A 19,494-nucleotide genomic window follows, 5' to 3' on the forward strand; every position below is an offset into this window, starting at 1 on the left:
TGTGAGTCTGTTAGAGTCATCTGCTATATCCGATGCTTCTGGTGCAGAAACCTCTATATCAGTGAGACCCAGTGTCAACTGGGAACCACTTCATCAAGCTACTACACTCTGTCCATAGCAGAAGGGAGAATCTCCTGGTGGCTTCCGTTCTTGTCTTTCCATTTCCATGTGGTCATGACTGTCCATTGCCAGTTTTACTGTCAAAATAAAGCCAAACTCAGGTGGGAGGATCAACACTTCACGTTCCATCTAGGTAGCCTCCAACCTGATGGCATGAACATCAATTTCTCTGATTTCTGGTAATTACTCCACCCATCTATTTTATTTCCTCTACCACCTTCTGCTATGGACAGAGCTCACTCTAGGTACCTTCTCATCCCTTCTCTTCTTCTCCCCCACCCTTATGTCCTGCCCATCACTCCCCTATTGTTTCTCTCCACGTTCCCTTTATTCCATGGCACAGTGTCCTCTCCAATTAGATTCTTTATTCTTCGGCCCTTTACCCTTTCCACCTATCACCTTCCAATTTGTTGCATCCCCTCCCCACTCACCTACAACTTGCCAGCTTGTACTTCCAACCCTCACCATCCATACATCTTTTCATTCTGATGAAGTGCCTCAGACCAAAATGTCGACTGTTTATCCCCCTCCATAGATACTGTACTTCCTAACCTGCTGAGCTCCTCTAGCAGATTCTGTATGTTGTTCAAGCTTCCTAGAGATTCTGCAGTCTCTCTCGTGTCTATTATTGTTAATGTTTTCTCAATGTACAGCAGATTCCGAGCTTCAGCACTAATATTCAGGCAAGTTGCAGCATGCCTGTAGTTCATGGAGCCTCACTGAAAGTCAAAGTCGAGTTCATTGTTGTATGCACGAGTGAAATAAAAAATACTTACAGCAGCATCACAGGAACAGGGCATCATATGAGCAATATTCACAAGGAAAACATAAATTAAACATAAACACAATTTTTAAAAGAAAATACACAATTAGAGCGGAATGAAAGAAGTCCATTTTAATGCGGTGATCAAGATGGTCACAGTTTTGCTCAACTCTAATGATTCAGGTTGTACTGATATGTTCAAGTACCAAATGCTTGCAGGGAAGATTTGATTTCTGGCTTCTGTACCTCCTGCTCACTAGTAGCTGTAAGAGAGTGGCACGGCCCAGATGGTCGAGACCTTTGATGATGGATGTCATGTTCTCCTCCTCTGGGTACTACTGATGGTGCAGAGGGATGTGCCTGTGATATGTTGGGCAAAGTCTTCTGCTGTATAGCACTGACTAACATAATTGCTTCAAACCAGTTGTTCTTTTATACTCCACCTATTCATTCTAACCCTTCACTGGTATTCATTTGTTGATGTTATCTATTTCAACCACTCCATTAGTTACTGAAAGCATTCTTATTTCTGTCTGCTTACATTCTCTGTCTAACCTGTTGGTAGTTGTCATTTATTCTTGCTTTGTTGGTCTGGCAACCCCTAGAAGGAAAGCTATTTCTCATCTTTCATCTAAATGAACCCCACTATAATTGGTCTCTGTCAAGCTGCTGGTTCTGATAACATCTTTATAATTCCTTAGCGCATGTCTCCAATACTTCAGTTTTCTTTGTGTGATATTTCAAGTACAATCCGATAAAGGTACAATTGAAATTTAAACAAAACATCTCTGCCTTTGTATTAACTTTCAGTTATAATTACATTTCTCTCTACAGCTTTACTAAATTGCATTGCTACATCTAATGATTTTTGTAACAGTAATCCCAAAGAATCATAATTCCCTATTCTTTTGATCCATTCAGTTTCAAACCTTTCACAGAATGCTTTATTGTTTCTATCAAAACAAGATTAATTTTGTTATATTGAATTGTGTGTCATGTTTCCACTCACTGTAAGATTATTACGGCCTCTGGTATTCTACTGTTTTTCAGTATAAAGCTACACAGCTTCAAATATTGGCATCTTAGCTTAAAAATTGATTCAATCTTTGTATTGTGAAATGCAGAACCAGACTTGCAGAAACCTAGTTGGTTTTGTCAGTTAGTTAGCTGGTAAAGATGAGTGTTTTGACTTACTGCATTGTTGGTAGTAACTCTTTGCTAGAGCCTAGGAGGATGCGTTGAAAAGGAAGAATGTATCTGATCAGAAATGCTGCCATTGAATAAATGAAGAGAAGGTTTATTTTCGGTATTCTCTTTTATCATCTCAGACTTCCAACAACTGATGTGTTTTACAGCTCACACTTTCATGATATTTTATCTCTTGTTCACTCTCTCACTCTCATTGTCACTTACTCTCACTTTCACTCATACTACTATTGTCCTCTTCCAACTTCTACTTCCTTCAATTTATATTCACATGTAAATTACAGACATTCATTTCACCTCTCCTGGACAACAACCAAAGGTAATTGTGTCTCATGGACAACCCAATCTCCATCCTGTCACAGATGCTCCCTCTATTGTCTGCATTACCCACTTTGCAAATTAAAAGACACGTGTTTTCTTACTTTCCCGCTTCTAGTGATAAGTTAATTTGAATTTTTCATTCTGTTTCTCTCTTCTCAGTTGCTGTCTGTGCTGTGGTGTATCTCCAATGTTTTCTACTTTTATTGAATTGATTAGATCTATTTTAATGGTCACAAGTAGAATCTACAGGAATATTGAAACTCCAAGATAAAATAAATTTCAAACTATCTAAGCAAACAAGTCACAGAACACAAAACTGAACACTTGAAGAACTCAGTTGGTCAAGCAGCATCTGTGGAGGCAAATAGTTCAGGTTCAAATTTCAAAGTTCAAACTACAATTTTATCGAAGTATATATACTATATACAACCTTGAGGTATGTCTCCTCACTGGCAGCCACAAAACAAAGAACCAATAGAACCCATTTTAAAAAAAGGACTATCAAACACCCAATGCACAAAAAAGAACTTATTGTGCAAACACTAAAACATATGAAAATAATATTCAAAACAACAGTTCACAAAAGTGAGTTCACAGCCACAAAGCCAGTCAAAACAACAGCCGGTCCAGGAGACTGTTAGGAGCACAGAGACGAGTAAATCTTGCTGAGCTGCAAGCTGAACAACTGCCCATCCCTCGCCTCTGGTCTGACACTCTGACCTTTTCAATCTGGTCTGGCACTTAAGCTGGCCAAACATTGGGTCATTCCTTGCTCTTGGACCTGAGCCCTGCCAATTCAATACACCCTTGAACCTGGGCTCCACCACCTCGATTTGGTCCCTACCCAAACTTTTCCAATCTGGTCCCGTACTTAAATTGGTCAGACATCAACTTGTTCCTCGCCGGTGCATCAGGACTGAGAGGGAAGAGGGAAGAGGAAAGATTATTGAACTACTTAGAATGTCTTTAACCAGCCCTGTAGTAGGATGACTCTGAAATAATGAAGCTATTGGCAATTCATAGTAATCACTCTATATTTTTCAACATATCCAACAGGTGTAAGGAAAATTTCAGTATGCAGAGCTTTGGAAGTACTAAATTAAAATTACCTGTTGCTCCCTAGTGAGTTACTACAGGTTTTGCTTAAAATTATTCATAGATTTCATCCAAAAATAGTAAATAAACAAAATTTAAATTCACCTCTTTTAGCCAAATGCAATGTTCCCTATATTCCAACCCATTCTAAGATACCTTGGAGAAACCTAGCAGAAAAGCACTACCACACTCTGATAGGTATATAGAAACTTTAAAGCAAGAGCAAGATCTGCTGGAGTATCTCAATGGGCTCAGCAGCCTCTGTGGGAACAAAGTAATTGTCCTCGCTTCAGATTGAAACCTTGCATCAGGACTTAATAGAGAGATAAGATGGCCAGTATAATGAGAATGTGAATGGTTAGAAATGTGTCTGAAGTGATTGGTGGAAAGTGAGGGGAAAGCAAAGTGGTTGCATAGAATAAAATTGACAAAATAATGTCTTTTTCTCTCTCTGACACTCCAAGGCAGGATTCTTGATTGAAATATTGTAACACAAAAATAACTTATTTGTTGGAAACACAATTCACTAACCTTCCTGATTTGGACACCACTATTTTCTCTTTCCTCTACCAACTATCTCTTCTCTTTGCTATATGTTCTACATTATTATGCCATCTGCCGCACTAAACAGTAATGGTTGCATCTTAACTTCAGTTTCCAAGCACCATTAAGCTGAAAAATTTCTTTCACAGATTTTTATCAAGAGTACCAGCTGCATTTGCAGCTTCAATTTAAAACTCAGGTTCAAAGGGCATTAAACTCAATTACTCTTTAGTAATGAATCACTTTTAAAAGTCAAACCATTGTTGACATTCAGTCTCCCATTGCCACATTTTCTCTTTTCTAACAGAAAAGAAGGTTGAATTGTGATCCAACCTTTGAACTAGAAGAAATGATATTGGAGTCCAAACCTCTTCACAAGAAAAAGAAAAGACTGGCTAAAAATAAATCTAAGGATCTCAGTAAAGAATCTTCTCCACTGGTAAGATGTCTTAATCTAACTTGATCAAGTTTGAGACATCCTATTCCAAATGATCAGTGTATCATAAAATGCCAGAGTAGATCTTTGGATGCAATTTTCAGCAGGTTTTGTAACCCAATAAAAAAAAACTGTAAATTATGGAATAACTCTTCTCTTTGTTGTTTTTCTGGGCGATCCCTTATCATTGCAGAACCCAGCGTTATTCTTCCTGGAATTCAATCTTGATACTGAACTTAATGCACTAGCACATCTGGGAATTCCAAAAATTGCTGGGATGAATGTGGTGTTTTAAAGGGTTATCATTTGTAGATTTTATAACAATTATACAAATTTATTTTATCAAAATGGCAACAGCAAAATACTGTGTTCTTTTCCATGTCATTAAAGTTGACACGCTCAGTAATTAACTTACAAATTTTCAAAAATCAGATTTGCAGCTGATTTGCTTGTTTCTCTGGTTTTAACATTTTTCTCACACTTCCACTCTTCTGATTTTTCCTTGAACGTTTACATGGTGTTGAAGAACGGACATCTTCAACAGTGCCTGGAAACAGTCCACAATGATTTCATCATATTCAACAGGGAGAAGTAAGTGCATTGATTACTTAACCATCATCTTTTGTGAAAAAAATGAGTAACCTTATAACAGAAATGGCTGGTTCTGGTACAAACAAATAGTGAATTGTCTAAAGCAGCTGAATTTAATATTGAGTCTGGAAAACTGCAAATGCCCAGACAGAAGTTGAGGTACTGTTCCTAGAGCTTACATTGATCCCTGTTGGAAGAGTGAAAGAGCCCACAGGCATTTATGTCAGGCAGTGAGTGGAACTGAAGTGACAGGCAATTGGGAGCTCTCTCTGTCTTTTTTTCTCAAAGTCAAAGCCAAAATAAATCTATTAGCAAAGTATGTATATATCACCATATACTACCTTGAGATTAATTTTCTTGCAGTCACTTTCAGGAAATTAAAGAAATATAATAGAATTTATGAAAAACTGCACATGAACACAAATGACTAATGTGCAAAAGAAGTCAAAAAGTGGAAATTAAAATCTAAATAAGTAAACAAATAATTAATACTGACAATATGAATTTGTAGAGTCATTGGAAGTGAGCCTGTAGGTTGTGGAATCAGTTCAGAATTCTGGTGAATGAAGTTATCCATGATGGTTGTAGGATAAACCTGGTTTCTTCAGCAAACACGAGGAAATCTGCAGATGCTGGAAATTCAAGCAACACACATAAAATGCTGGCCTGCTGCATTCCACCAGCATTCTGTGTGTGTTGCTGGTTTCTTCAGTGTAGTGGAGACCATATTGTGAGCACTGAATGCAGTAAGTAAAGTGCAAGCTATTCTCGGCTTCTCTAGAAAGGACTACTTGGATCCCTACATTGTGAGACAGCATGTGGGGGGGGGGGGGGGGGAATATTGCACGTCCTGAGGTTATATGGGAAAAAAACATCAGAAGGACAGTGATCAGAGATGAAAGATGAACCAGGGAGTCAGTCATAAAAGGGAATTTTATTTGAATAGTGAAATGAAAGCAGAGATTGAGAAGGATGATTCACTCAATGAAAAGGCTGGTGGTACTGGAACATGAGGACCCTCATAATTCTATCCTGCTCTGGCTGAATTGAGAGGGATTGAAAGCAGAGATGCAGGAAAGAAATGAAACATGGCCAAACCACCTATTGTAGAGAAGAAACCACAGTTAAGGATAAAGGGAAGTCTCATAATTGGAGCAGTTACAACAGAGACAGTGGAAATAAGAGAATACAGTGGAATTGTTAGATGAATAAGAATGGAAGGATAATTGAAAGTGTTGCAGGAGTATGTAGTTTGTAATGCAAGTTTGCCACTAACCAATCCTCAGAGTCAGAAACTAAGAAATCCAGAAAGAAAAGGGGAGGTCACAGATGGACCAATTGAGTGTAGGGCAGAAACTGGCAACAAAAGTAATGACAGTTTTGAGTTCTTAATGAGTATATTTCCATAATTTTCTGTTTTTATTTCAGGTTAGAGGCATCTGCTGTTTGTTTAATTATCATAATCAAAATCTCTGATGTGCAATATAGAGACTGCATGTTGGGGAATAATTTTCACATGTATCTGGCAGAGAAGATTACTCACCCATTAGAAAATATATTTGCAATTCTAAAGTGAAGTAATGCAAAGTATTGGAAATATTCTGCAAATGTTACAATAGTCATGGGGGACCTCAATATGTAGGTCGATGGGAAAATCAGGTTGGCGCTAGAGTCCAGGAGGGAGAATTTCTAGAGAGCCTACGAGATAGCTTTTTAGTGCAGCTCATGGTGAAGTCTACTAGAGGATCAGTTATTCTGGATTGGGTGTGCCAATGAACCAGAATTGATTAGAGAGCTATAAATAAAAGAACCCTTAGAGGAAAGTGATCATAATATGATCGAATTCACCCTGAAATTTGAGAAGGAGAAGCTAAAGTCAGATTATCAGTATTATAGTGGAGTAAAGGGAATTACAGAGGTATGAGAGAGGAATTAGCCAGAATTGATTGGAAAAGAACACTGGCAGGGATGACAGCACAGCAACAATGCCTGGAATTTCTGGAAGCTATTCGGAAGGCACAGGATATATACTGTACATCCCAAAGAGGAAGAAGTGTTCTAAAGGAAAGATGACACAACCATGGCTAACAAGAAAAGTCAAAGCCAACATAAAAGACAAAGAGAGCGCATTTATCAGAGCAAAAATTAGTGGGAAGTTGGAGGATTAGGAAGCTTTTAAAAACCAGCAGAAGGTAACTAAACAAGTCATAAAGGAGGTAAGGATGGAATACAAATGTAAGCTAGGCAATAATATTAAAGTGGATTCCAAAAGTTTCTTCAGATCCATAAAGTGTAAAAAAGAGGTGAGAGTGGATATTGGATTGCGGAAAAATGACACTAGAGAGGTGTAGTGGGGGACAACGAAATGCAGACAAACTGAATAAGTATTTTGCATCAGCCTTCATGGTGGAAGACACTAGCAATGTGGTAGAAGTTCCAGATGTTAGGGGATATGAAGTGTGTTAAGTTACAATAACTAGAGAGAAGGTTCTTGGGAAACTGAAAGGTCTGAAGGTAGATAAGTCACCTGACCAGAATGTGTACACCGCAGGGTTCTGAAAGAGGTGGCTGAAGAGATTGTGCTGGCTTTAGTAATGATCTTAAAAGAATCACTAATATGGGCAAAGAAATGGCAGATGGAATACAGTGTCAGGGAATGTATGGTCATGCACTTTGGCATATAAAGATAAAGTGGTGATTATTTTCTGAATGGAGAGAAAATACAAAAATTGAGGTGCAGTGTGACTTGGGAGTCCTTGTGCAGGTTAATTTGCAGATTGAGTCTGTGGTGAGGAAGGCGACAGCAATGTTAGCATTCATTTCAAGAGGACTACAATATAAAAGCAAGGATGTAATGTTGAGACTTTATAAAGCACTGGTGAGGCCTCACTTGGAGTATTGTGAACAGTTTTGGGCCCTTATTCTAAAGGAGATTCTAAAGCTGGAGAGGCTTCAGAGGACATTCAGGAAAATGATTTCAGGATTGGATGGCTTGTCATATGAAGAATGTTTGATGGCTCTGGGCTTGTATTCGCTGGAATTCAGAAGAATGAGGGATGACCTCATTGAAATGAATGGTGAAAGGTCTTGACAGAGTAGATGTGGAGAGCAGTACACACAAATTGCTGGAGGAACTCAGCCAGCCAGGCAGCATCTATGGAAAAAAGCACAGTCAACGTTTTGGGCCGAAACCCTTCAACAGGACTAGAGCAAAAAAAAGCAGTAGATTTGAAAGGTGAGGGGAGAGAGAACCACCAAACGACAGGTGAAACGTGGACTGGGAGGAATGAAGCAAAGAGCTGGGAAGTTGATTGGTGAAAGAGACGAAAGGCCATGGAAGAAAGGGGAAAAAAAGGGGGTGGGGGAGGAGCACCAAAGGGAGGTGATGGGCAGGCAGGGAGATAACATGAGAGAGGGAAAAGGGGATGGAAGTGGTGAAGGGGGGTGGGGGCAGGCATTACTGGAAATTTGAGAAATCAATGTTCATGCCATCAGGTTGGAGGCTACCCAAACGGAATATAAAGTGTTGTTTCTCCAACCTAATTATGGCCTTGTCACACCGGTGGAGGAGGCCATGGATGGACATATCGGAACGGGAAGTGGAATTAAAATTAGAATTTAGGACATACATGGTAAATGGTAGGGCATTGAGGAATGCAGTAGAACAGAGTGATTTAGGAATAATGGTACATAGTTCCCTGAAGGTGGAATCTCATGTGGATAGGGTGGTGAAGTAAGCTTTTGGTATGTTGGCCTTTATAAATCAGAGCATTGAGTATAGGACTTGGGATGTAATGTTAAAATTGTACAAGGCATTGGTGCGGTCAAATTTGGAGTATTGTGTACGGTTCTGGTCACCAAATTATAGGAAAGATGTCAACAAAATAGAGTACAGAGGAAATTTACTAGAATGTTACCTGGGTTTCAGAACCTAGGTTACGGAGAAAGATTGAACAAGTTAGATCTTTATTCTTTGGAGCATAGAAGGTTGAGGGGGGACTTGATAGAGGTATTTAAAATTATGAGGGGGATAGATAGAGTTGACATGGATAGGCTTTTTCCATTGAGAGTAGGGGAGATTCAAACAAGAGGACTTGAGTTGAGAGTTAAGGGGCAAAAGTTTAGGGGTAACACGAGGGGGAACTTCTTTATTCACAGAGTGGTAGCTGTGTGGAACAAATTTCCAGTAGAAGTTGTAGAGGCAGGTTTGATACTGTCATTCAAAAAAAATTGGATAGGTATATAGACAGGAAAGGAATGGAGGGTTATGGGCTGAGTGCAGGTCAGTGGGACTAGGTGGGAGTAAGCGTTCGGCACGGACTAGAAGGGCCGAGATGGCCTGTTTCCGTGCTGTAATTGTTATATGGTTAAAATGGGTGGCAACTGGGAGACCCCTCTTGTTCTGGCAGATGGAGAGTAGATGCTCGGTGAAGAGGTCTCCCAATCTACATCGGGTCTCACTGATATACAAGAGGCCACACCGGGAGCACCAAACACAGTATATGACCACAACAGACTCACAGCTTAAGTGTTGCCTCACATGTTTGGTGCCCTGAATGGCAGTGAGGGAGGAGTGTTAAGCTAGCAAAGATAAGTGCCAGGAGGTAGATCAGCGCGGACGGACGAACGGACAAGGGAGTCGTGTAGGAAGTGATCCCTGCAGAAAGCAGGAAGTGGGAGGGGGGAAAGATGTGTTTGGTGGTGGGATACTGTTGGAGATGGCGGAAGTTTCAGAGAATTATGTGCTGGACGCGGAGGCTGGTTCAGTGGTAGGTGAGGACAAGAGGAACCCTGTCACTGGTAGGGTGGTGGGAGGATGGTGTAAGACCAGACATGTGTTTCACCTATCACCTGGTATTTCTCTCTCTGCTCCTCAGCTTTTTTCCTCCAGTCCTGCCGAAGGTTTTCCGCTCGAAATATCGACTGTTTTTTCCATAGATGCTGCCTGGCCTGCTGAGTTCCTCCAGCATTTTGTGTGTGTTGCTCAGAGTTCCAGCATCTGCAAAATTTCACTTGTGTGTGGATGTGGAGAGGATGTTTCCTATGGTGGGAGAGTCTAAGACCAGAGGACACAGCCTCAGAATAGAGGGGCGTCCTCTTAGTATGGAGATGAGGAGGGAATTCTTTAGCCAGAGAGTAGCGAGTCTGTGGAATTCAGTTGCCACAAGCAGCTGTGGAGACCGCACTGTATGTATATTTAAGGGAGGGGTTGATAGATTCTTGATTGGTCAGAGCCTGAAGGGATACAGAAAGAAGGCAGGAGACTGGGCTGAGAGGAAAATTGGATCAGCCATGATGAAATGGCGGAGCGGACTCGATGGGCCAAATGGCCTAATTCTGCTCCTATATCTTATGGTCGTAAGGTATTAAATCCATAGCCAGCAATCTTGAGGGTGAAAATAAAACTTAGAATCTGTACTTCTCAAATAGCCACTCAGTATAAACTATTAAAAACTAATACTGGAAACTCACCAATGAAAGAACATTTTATGGTATCATTATACCTAATGCCTTGGAAGTTTTAATTGTCTATTCTCATGGCATTTAATTCTTTGTTAAGCTATTTGATGATATTTGCATACTTGGTTAAAATTTTACTTTATAATATTGAAGCTGGAATGCTGTGGGATGTGTTGCATGTAAATTATTGTTGCTGCCTGTCCTTTGATTACTCTTTATGTAAATCAAATCTCCAGTTAATTGAATGGTCATCGTCCTTCTTTCTAAACTTCAAGGCAGAATTGACCTTCACAACTGATAAATTCAATCTAATTTTTAAAAAGATTTAATGACAGGCAATAGTACCTGAACAGGACTATAATTTTATATCAGTTACTATAAAATTAGTATGGGTATTAGCATTAATATTAGTATTAGACATGACTGAAGCATCAGTCCTAGGATTGTGTTGAGAATCCATCTAACCAACACAGAAGCTAGTTTTCAGCCAAACTGATTCACAGCACACATTACAAAGAAATTGTCAAGACACTGTTAATACGGCAAGTGCTGCAATGCAGCTTCAGGACACAAAAAAACACTGAAAAATGCAGAAAATAACCCAAATACATCTTATTGACAAAAAGCAGGACAAATCCAATCTAGATAACCACTACCCAATCAGCCTTCTCTCAATCACCAGCAAATTGATCGAAGCTGTCATCAACGGCACTTTATTCACTAATGACCTGTAGTTTGATGCCAAGACCACTCAACTGCAGATCTCATCACATCCTTCGCCCAAACACGGTAAAGAGCTGAATCCCAAAGGTGAGGTGAGAATACTTTCGCTTGTCATCAGGGCAGCATTTGATACTGTGGCATCAAGCAGTGCTGGTAACAATGAGGTTATTGGATATATCAGGGGAACACTTCAGTGATTATAGCCATACTTTGTGGAAGGAAAATGCCAATCATCCCAGCTGCAGGAGTTCCTTAGCAGCATCCTTGGCTTAACATCATCAATTACCTTCTTTCTAGTACAGGTGGCAATCACAACTCCTCAGAAAAAGAAGCAATCTATGACCACATGCAGCAAGACCTAGGCAACAATCCTGCATGAACTGTGAAGTATTACATATGTACCACAAAGTGCCAGGCATCTCCAGTAAGAGAGGGTCTGACCACCTACCCTAGACATTCAGTAGCATTGCTATCCTTCAGACCATCAACCTTGCACAGAGCGGTCATTATTAACCAGAAACTCAACTGGATTGCAAGAACAGATCATAGACCGAGTCTTCTGTGGTGAGTGACTCACTTAGAAACATAGAAAACCTACAGCACAATATAGGCCCTTCAGCCCACAAAGTTGTGCCAAACATGTCCCTACCTTTGACATTTGACATAGAGGGCTTACCCATAACCCTCTAATTTACCAAGCTCCATGTACCTATCCAAAAGTCTCTTAAAAGACCCTATCGTATTCGCCTCCACCACTATTGCCGGCAGCCCATTCCACAAACTCACCACTCTCTGAGTAAAAAACTTACCCCTGACATCTCCTCTGTACCTACTCCCCAGCACTTTAAACCTGTGTACTCTTGTGGCAACCATTTCAGCCCTGGGAATAATCCTCTGACTATCCACACGATCAATACCTCTCATCATCTTATACACCTATTCTCATAAGGCATGCTCCCTAATCCAGGCAACATCCTTGTAAATCTCCTCTGCACCCTTTCTATGGCTTCCACATCCTTCCTGTAGTGAGGCGACCAGAACTGAGCACAGTACTCCAAGTGGGGTCTGATCGGGGTCCTATATAGCTGCAATATTACCTCTCGGCTCCTAAATTCAATTCCATGATTGTTGAAGGCCAATATACCATATGCCTTCTTAACCACGGAGTCAACCTGCGTAGCAGCTTTGAGTGTCCTATGGACTCGGACCCCAAGATCCCTCTGATCCTCCACACTGTCAAGAGTCTTGCCATTAATACTATAATCTGCAATCATATTTGACCTACCAAAATGAACCACTTCAAATTTATCTGTATTGAACTCAATCCGCCACTTCTCAACCCAGTTTTGTATCCTATTAATGTCACGCTGTAACATCTGAAAGCCCACCATACTATCAGCAACACCTCCAACCTTTGTGTCATCAGCAAACTTATTAACCCATCCCTCCATTTCCTCATCCAGGTCATTTATAAAAATCACAAAGAGTAAGGGTCCCAGAACAGATCCCTGAGGCACTCCACTGGTGACGGACCTCCATGCAGAATATGACCCGTCCACAACCACTCTTTGCCTTCTGTGGGCAAGCCAGTTCTGGATCCACAAAGCAATGTCCCCTTGGATCCCATGCCTCCTTACTTTCTCAATAAGCCTTGCATGAGGTACCTTATCAAATGCCTTGCTGAAATCCATATACACTACATCTACTGCTCTTCCTTCATCAGTGTGTTTAGTCAAACCCTCAAAAGATTCAATCAGGCTCGTAAGGCACTACCTGCCCTTGACAAAGCCATGCTGACTACTCCTAATCATATTATACCTCTCCAAATGTTCATAAATCCTGCCTCTCAGGATCTTCTCCATCAACCTACCAACCACTGAAGTAAGACTCACTGGTCTATAATTTCCTGGGCTATTTCTACTCCCTTTCCTGAATAAAGTAACAACATCTGCAACCCTCCAAGCCTCCAGAACTTCTCTCGTCCCCATTGAAGATGCAAAGATCAATGCCAAAGGCTCAGCAATCTCCTCCCTCACCTCCCACAGTAGCCTGGGGTACATTTCATCTGGTCCCGGAAACTTATCCAACTTGATGCTTTCCAAAAGCTCTTTCTTAATCCTCTTTCTTAATATCTACATGCTCAAGCTTTTCTGTCTGCTGCAGGTCTTCACTACAATAACTAAGATCCTTTTCCATATTGAATACAGAAGTATTCATTAAGTACTGTACCCCTGCTATTTCCTCCAGTTCCGTACACACTTTCCCACTAACACATTTGATAGGTCCTATTCTTACACGTCTTATCCTCTTGCTCTTCACATACTTGTAGAATGCCTTGGGGATTTCCTTAATTCTGCCCGCTAAGGCCTTCTCATGGCCCCTTCTGGCTCTCCTAATTTCCTTCTTGAGCTCTTTCCTGGTAGCCTTATAATCTTCTAGATCTCTAACATTACCTAGCTCTCTGAACCTTTTGTAAGCTGCTCTTTTCTTCTTGACTAGATTTATTACAGCCTTTGTACACCACGGTTCCTGTACCCTACCATAACTTCCGTCTCATTGGAACGTACCTATACAGAACTCTACACAATATCCCCTGAATATTTGTTACATTTCTTCCGTACTTTTCCCTGAGAACATTTGTTTCCAATTTAAGCCTCCAATTTCCTGCCTGATACCCTCATAATTCCCTTTACTCCAATTAAACGCTTTTCTAACTTGTCTTTTCCTATCCCTCTCCAATGCTATTGTAAAGGAGATAAAATTATGCTCACTATCTCCAAAATGCTCTCCCACTGAGAGATCTGACACCTGACCAGGTTCATTTCCAAACAGCAAATGAAGTACAGCCTCTCCTCTTGTAGGCTTATCTACATACTGTGTCCAGAAGCCTTCCTGAACACACCCAACAAACTCCACCCCATTTAAACCCTTTGCTCTAGGGAGATGCCAATCGATAATTGGGAAATTAAAATCTCTCATCACGACAACTCTGTTATTATTACACCTTTCCAGGATCTGTTTCCCTATCTGCTCCTCGATATTCCTGTTACTATTGGGCGGCCTTTAAAAAACACCCAGTGAAGTTACTGACCCCTTCCTGCTCCTAACCTCCACCCACAGAGACTCCGTAGATAAACCCTCTATTGCGTCCATCTTTTCTGCAGCCATGACACTATCTCTGATCAACAGTGCCATGCCCCCACCTCTTTTGCCTCCCTCCCTGTCCTTTCTGAAACATCTAAAACCCGGCACTTGAAGTAACCATTCCTGTCCCTGAGCCATCTAAGTCTCTGTAATGGCCACCACATCATAGCTCCAAGTACTGAGCCATGCTTTCAGCTCATCCGCTTTGTTCACAATACTCCTTGTGTTAAAATAGACACATCTCAAACCGTCGATCTGAGTGCGTCCCTTCTCTATCACCTGCCTATCCTCCCTCACACACTGTCTCCAAGCTTTCTCTATTTGTGAGCTAACCGCCTCTTCCCCAGTCTCTTCAGTTCGGTTCCCATTCCACCCCGCCCCCAACAATTCTAGTTTAAACTCTCCCCGGTAGCCTTAGCAAACCTCTCCGCCAGGGTATTGGTCCCCCTGGGATTCAAGTGCAATCCGTCCTTTTTGTACAGGTCACACCTGTCCAAGAGAGGTCCCAGTGATCCAGAAATCTGAATCCCTGCCCCTGCTCCAATCCCTCAGCCACACATTTATCCTCCATCTCATTCTATTCCGATTCTCACTGTCGCGTGCCACAGACAGTAATCCCGAGATTACTACCTTTGTGGTCCTGCTTCTCAACTTCCTTCCTAACTCCCTGTAGTCTGTTTTCAGGACCTCTTCCCTTTTCCTACGTATGCCATTGGTACCAATATGTACCACGACTTCTGGCTGTTCTCCCTCCCACTGCAAGATATCGTGAACGCGATCTGAAACATCCTGGACCCTGGCACCTGGGAGGCAAACTACCATCCGAGTTTCTTTCCTGCATCTACAGAATCACCTGTCTGACCCCCTAACTATAGAGTCCCCTATCACTACTTCCTTCCTCTTCCTTTCCCTACTCTTCTGAGCCACAGGGCCAGACTCTGTGCCAGAGGCACGGCCACTGTTGCTTCCCCCAGGTAGGCTGCCCCCCCGCAACAGTACTCAAACAGGAGTACTTATTGTCAAGGGGTACAGCCACAGGGGTACTCTCTAGTACCTGACTCTTCCCCTTCCCTCTCCTGTTACCCACTTGTCTGTCTCCCATGGCCCCGGTGTGGCCACCTAGCTATTACTCCTTTCCATCATCTCCTCACTCTCCCTGACCAGGCTAAACTCATCGAGCTGCATCTCTAGTTCCCTAATGCGGTCCCTTAGGAGCTGCAGCTCGACACATCTGGTGCAGATATGGCTGTCCAGGAGGCTGGGAGACTCCAGGACCCCCCACATCTGACACTGAGCACAGAAAACCAGCCTCACACACATACTTCCTTTCCACAATTAACTCAGGTAAACCTACCTCACCTCGTTGTCACTTAAGCCTGTTGAGCCAAAGCCCTCTCACTTCGCTACCCTCACTCGGCTTCCCGCTCCAAATGTTGCTCACTGGATATGGCGGTCTTCTTTTTAAACTTGTCCCGCTGTACTGGCTGACGTCACGCGCCTGCGCAGTCTTGCCTCTCTTTACCCCGAGTAGTAAAATGCCTTCGCTCCAGAAATCGTTAGCCGTTCCACTCGCAGCCTTCTTGCTCCAAATCTAAAACCGCTGAAGATTCCTTGCCTTTTTAAACTTTTCCCGCTTTACTGGCTGACTTTATGACATTCCAGTGCATTTCCATTATCAATAATGCACAAGCTGTTGTTGGTTTGGAATACTTACCACCTGCCTGGATAAGTACATCCCAAACAACACTCAGCACCATCTAGAATGGAACAGTTTGTATGACTAACCCCTCATCAACCACCATAAGTGTCCCGCACCATCAATACAGAAATGCCGGCAAATATGTCATCTACACAATTAACCAACTCATCCAGGTCACATCAAGAGCAATTCCCAAACTTGTGACCTCTACTGAGAAGAATAACAAAGAAAATTTTGGAAAAATGTAGAAAACTTAAAAATAATGTGACATAAAATGACAGCTTTACAATTATCACTGTATTTAGGATTTGGGAAGTTATTGTTCCATGGGGAAACAATAGATCAAGTGTTATGATTTTTTTCATGCTTACTTATCTATTTAGTATGTGAAGTAAGCTTTCTTCATAACTGTACTCAAACATCATTTTATGTTTTTTGCTCTTCAGATTACGAAAATCACAGGCAGAAGTTGAGCAGCCATCCAGCAAAGAAAATGGAATTTGCAGTCTGGCACATGAAAAGTCAGAAGATGGTCACAACAATAATATGCCTGGATCTGTCTGCACAACTATTCCAAGCTAATCTACCAGAGTTAGTTTGAGCTTGCCAAGAACCCTAAAGACTATGTGTATTGTGGTGTGCATTATTTTGTGCATGCCTTGTGGGTTAAATATCTTTCTCTGCATGGGAAAGCAGCTTGGATGAAACAGTCAATAAAAGATTGAAGTTAATTTTCTACTCTTGTGATAGACTAGAAAGACTGAAAGTATCAGTAGGACAACAGCCTTATTTAGGACAGTAATAACATCGATATATCTTTAAGCTGTCCTGAAGTCAATTTATCATATTCATTCTTCTAAAGCTTGTAAGATCTTTTAAGTGCAGACATCTCACCTAAGCCTTTGAGAATAGCAAAATTTTATGGCTTCATGTTGACTTTAAAGTATGCATAGCATTGAACTATGACCACAGAAAGTTCCAGGGTGCAAACTCCCTGATATTTTAACTATCTTATGTCTTCGGTCTGATGGAAATACTTTTTAGACACTTGGATTAAATACACATACAGTTACAAAGTAATTCAATGTTTCAATGGGAATTTTCTTTTTGTGTGATCATAAAATGCTGTGTTAATAAAATGTTGAACATCGAGCTAATATTGACCAAATACCATATTCTGTGGTTCGTGAAAGAACATGCACTTTCAGAGGACTGCTGGTAATGATTACTACAAGAGTATGTTCCGTTGTAATGTAAATTTCATTGTCAGTATTAATATCCTAGTTATTATTCAGTGTTTCTGTTTTTAAATTAACAACTCGACTACCATTTTCAATTGTTTGCTTTTGTACAAATTGAGAAGACAGTAAATACAATGGTAATGTTAGGATTTTTCATGAATATTCACATTGGATATTGACTATTCTTTGTCATTTAACTAACCTGTTGTCAGAAAGCATCATCAATAAGAAGAATAGCATTTATACTGTAAATGAATAAATCAAGTTAATGCCAGGGTAATTTATTGCTCAGTTCTTTTTGCTCGCTTTGCTATTACTTTGAAGCTTTTAACTGTCAAATGGAAGGTTTGCTGTGCCCACTCAATCTCCTGAAGTTCACCTTGACTTTTGCCATTCATTCAGAGATACCACCTGGCACAGAGTGCTGTCAAAGCTCAATACATTATAGATGCAACATGAAAGATTTATATAAGATGCAAGTCTGAATAGTGCGAAGATCCTACATATTAGTATTGTTAGCATATTGCATGAACAAAATGGAATGGTGAATCAAAGTCTGACCAGTTATTTAACATCAGCATTGATAATGTTAGAAGAGTTAGAACGAAATGTTATGAAAGTTCTATTGTTATTTCAAAAGTGACAATAGTATTAAATCATGATTGAATAATGTTTATGGTTTTTGATACCTGCTCTATTTAGAATACATTCTGTAATCCAAAGTAACACACACAAAATGCTAGAGGAACTCAGCAGGTCAGGCAGCATCTATGGAAATGAATAAACAGTCAGCGTTTTGGGCTGAGAACTTCTTCAGGACTGGAAAGGAACGGGAAGGCACCAGAATAAAAAAAAGTGGGAGGAAGGGAAGGAGGATAGTAGAAGGTGATAGGGAAAACCAGTGGGTAGGAAAGGTAAAGGGCTGGAGAGGAGGAAATCTGATAGGAGGGTGGACCATAGGAGAAAGGAAAGGAGGGAACCCCGGAGGAGGTGACAGGCAGGTGAGAAGAGGTAAGAGGCCACAGTGGGAATAGAAGAAGAGGGGAGGGGGAGGGAAGTATTTTTGCCAGAAGGAAAAATCAGTATTCAAGCCGTCAAGTTGGAGGCTACCCAGATGGAATATAAAATGTTGCACCTTGACTCTGAGGATGGTCTCATCGTGGCACCAGAGGAGGCCACGGACCGACATGTCAGAACAGGAAAGGGAATCAGAATTAAAACGTTTGGCCACTGGGAGGTTCTGCTTTTGGCAGATGCAATGGAGGTGCTCGACGAAGTGGTTCACCAATTTAGGGCAGGTCTCACCAATGTAGAGGAGGCTGCACTGAGAGCGATGGACAAAATAGACAGCCCTAGAAGTTTCACAGGCGAAGAGTTGCCTCAACAGGAAGGACTGTTTGGGGCCCTGAATGGATGGTAGTGGTTAGAACAATGCTTTATAGTACAGGTGATGCGGGTTCAATTCCCACTACTGCCTGTAAGGAGATTGCACATTCTCCCCATGAATGCATAGGTTTCCTCCAGGTGCTCCAGTTTCCTCCCACAGTCCAAAGATGTACCAGTTGATAGGTCATTGTAAATAGTTCCATGATTAGTCTAACATTAAAAACTGATTGGGGAATTGCTGGGCATAGCTCAAAGGGCCAGAAGGGCTTACTCTGTGCTGTATCTCAATGACAAATAAATAAAAACAAAGTCCAACAGAAGATCTCATCAATTCAACTTGCAGTACTATAATTATACAGTGATCAATGATTACCTCAATTTGTCCCTTAGACATTAAAACCACTTCCCAAATGCAACTGTATAATAAATCAAGCTGAGTTATAATGAATACACAATACTTTGTCTCAATTATCTTGCCAGAAGGCATCTATGTATTTAAATAAGATCAAACAATAAAAGAAACATTTGAGACAAAATTATGCTGAGTAAATTAATCAAACCTGGAAAACTTAAACCTCTGCTCTAAATGAAATGTATTCTTTAGTATTAAAGACAATTAGGAAAGAGATAACAAAACCATTATCACATTTGGGTAAAAGAAATTTAAAATAGTGGTACCAAATTATTGGAGACAACCCTTGGACACAATGAACCAGTTGGTTTGACTCCGGTGCTAAGAGAAAGAACTAGATATTAACTCAAAGAT

The 19,494-nt window shown here is 41.0% G+C and overlaps 1 protein-coding gene across 5 annotated transcripts in view; it reads left to right on the forward strand.

The window, feature by feature from the left end:
* Nucleotides 1-19,264, forward strand: part of LOC140726361 (serine/threonine-protein kinase 32B-like) — a 291,326-nt gene extending 272,062 nt beyond the window's left edge. For all 5 annotated transcript variants that reach the window (XM_073042634.1, XM_073042632.1, XM_073042636.1 and 2 more), the window contains 3 exons: nt 4,356-4,487; nt 5,011-5,075; nt 16,548-19,264. In XM_073042634.1, the coding sequence (XP_072898735.1) occupies nt 4,356-4,487; nt 5,011-5,075; nt 16,548-16,683 (333 nt within the window). In that variant the 3' untranslated portion in view covers nt 16,684-19,264. The remainder of the gene's footprint in view (nt 1-4,355; nt 4,488-5,010; nt 5,076-16,547) is intronic.
* Nucleotides 19,265-19,494: the final 230 nt, after the last annotated feature.

The sequence above is a fragment of the Hemitrygon akajei genome, chromosome 4 (genome assembly GCF_048418815.1).
Source record: "Hemitrygon akajei chromosome 4, sHemAka1.3, whole genome shotgun sequence".
Taxonomy (NCBI): domain Eukaryota; kingdom Metazoa; phylum Chordata; class Chondrichthyes; order Myliobatiformes; family Dasyatidae; genus Hemitrygon; species Hemitrygon akajei.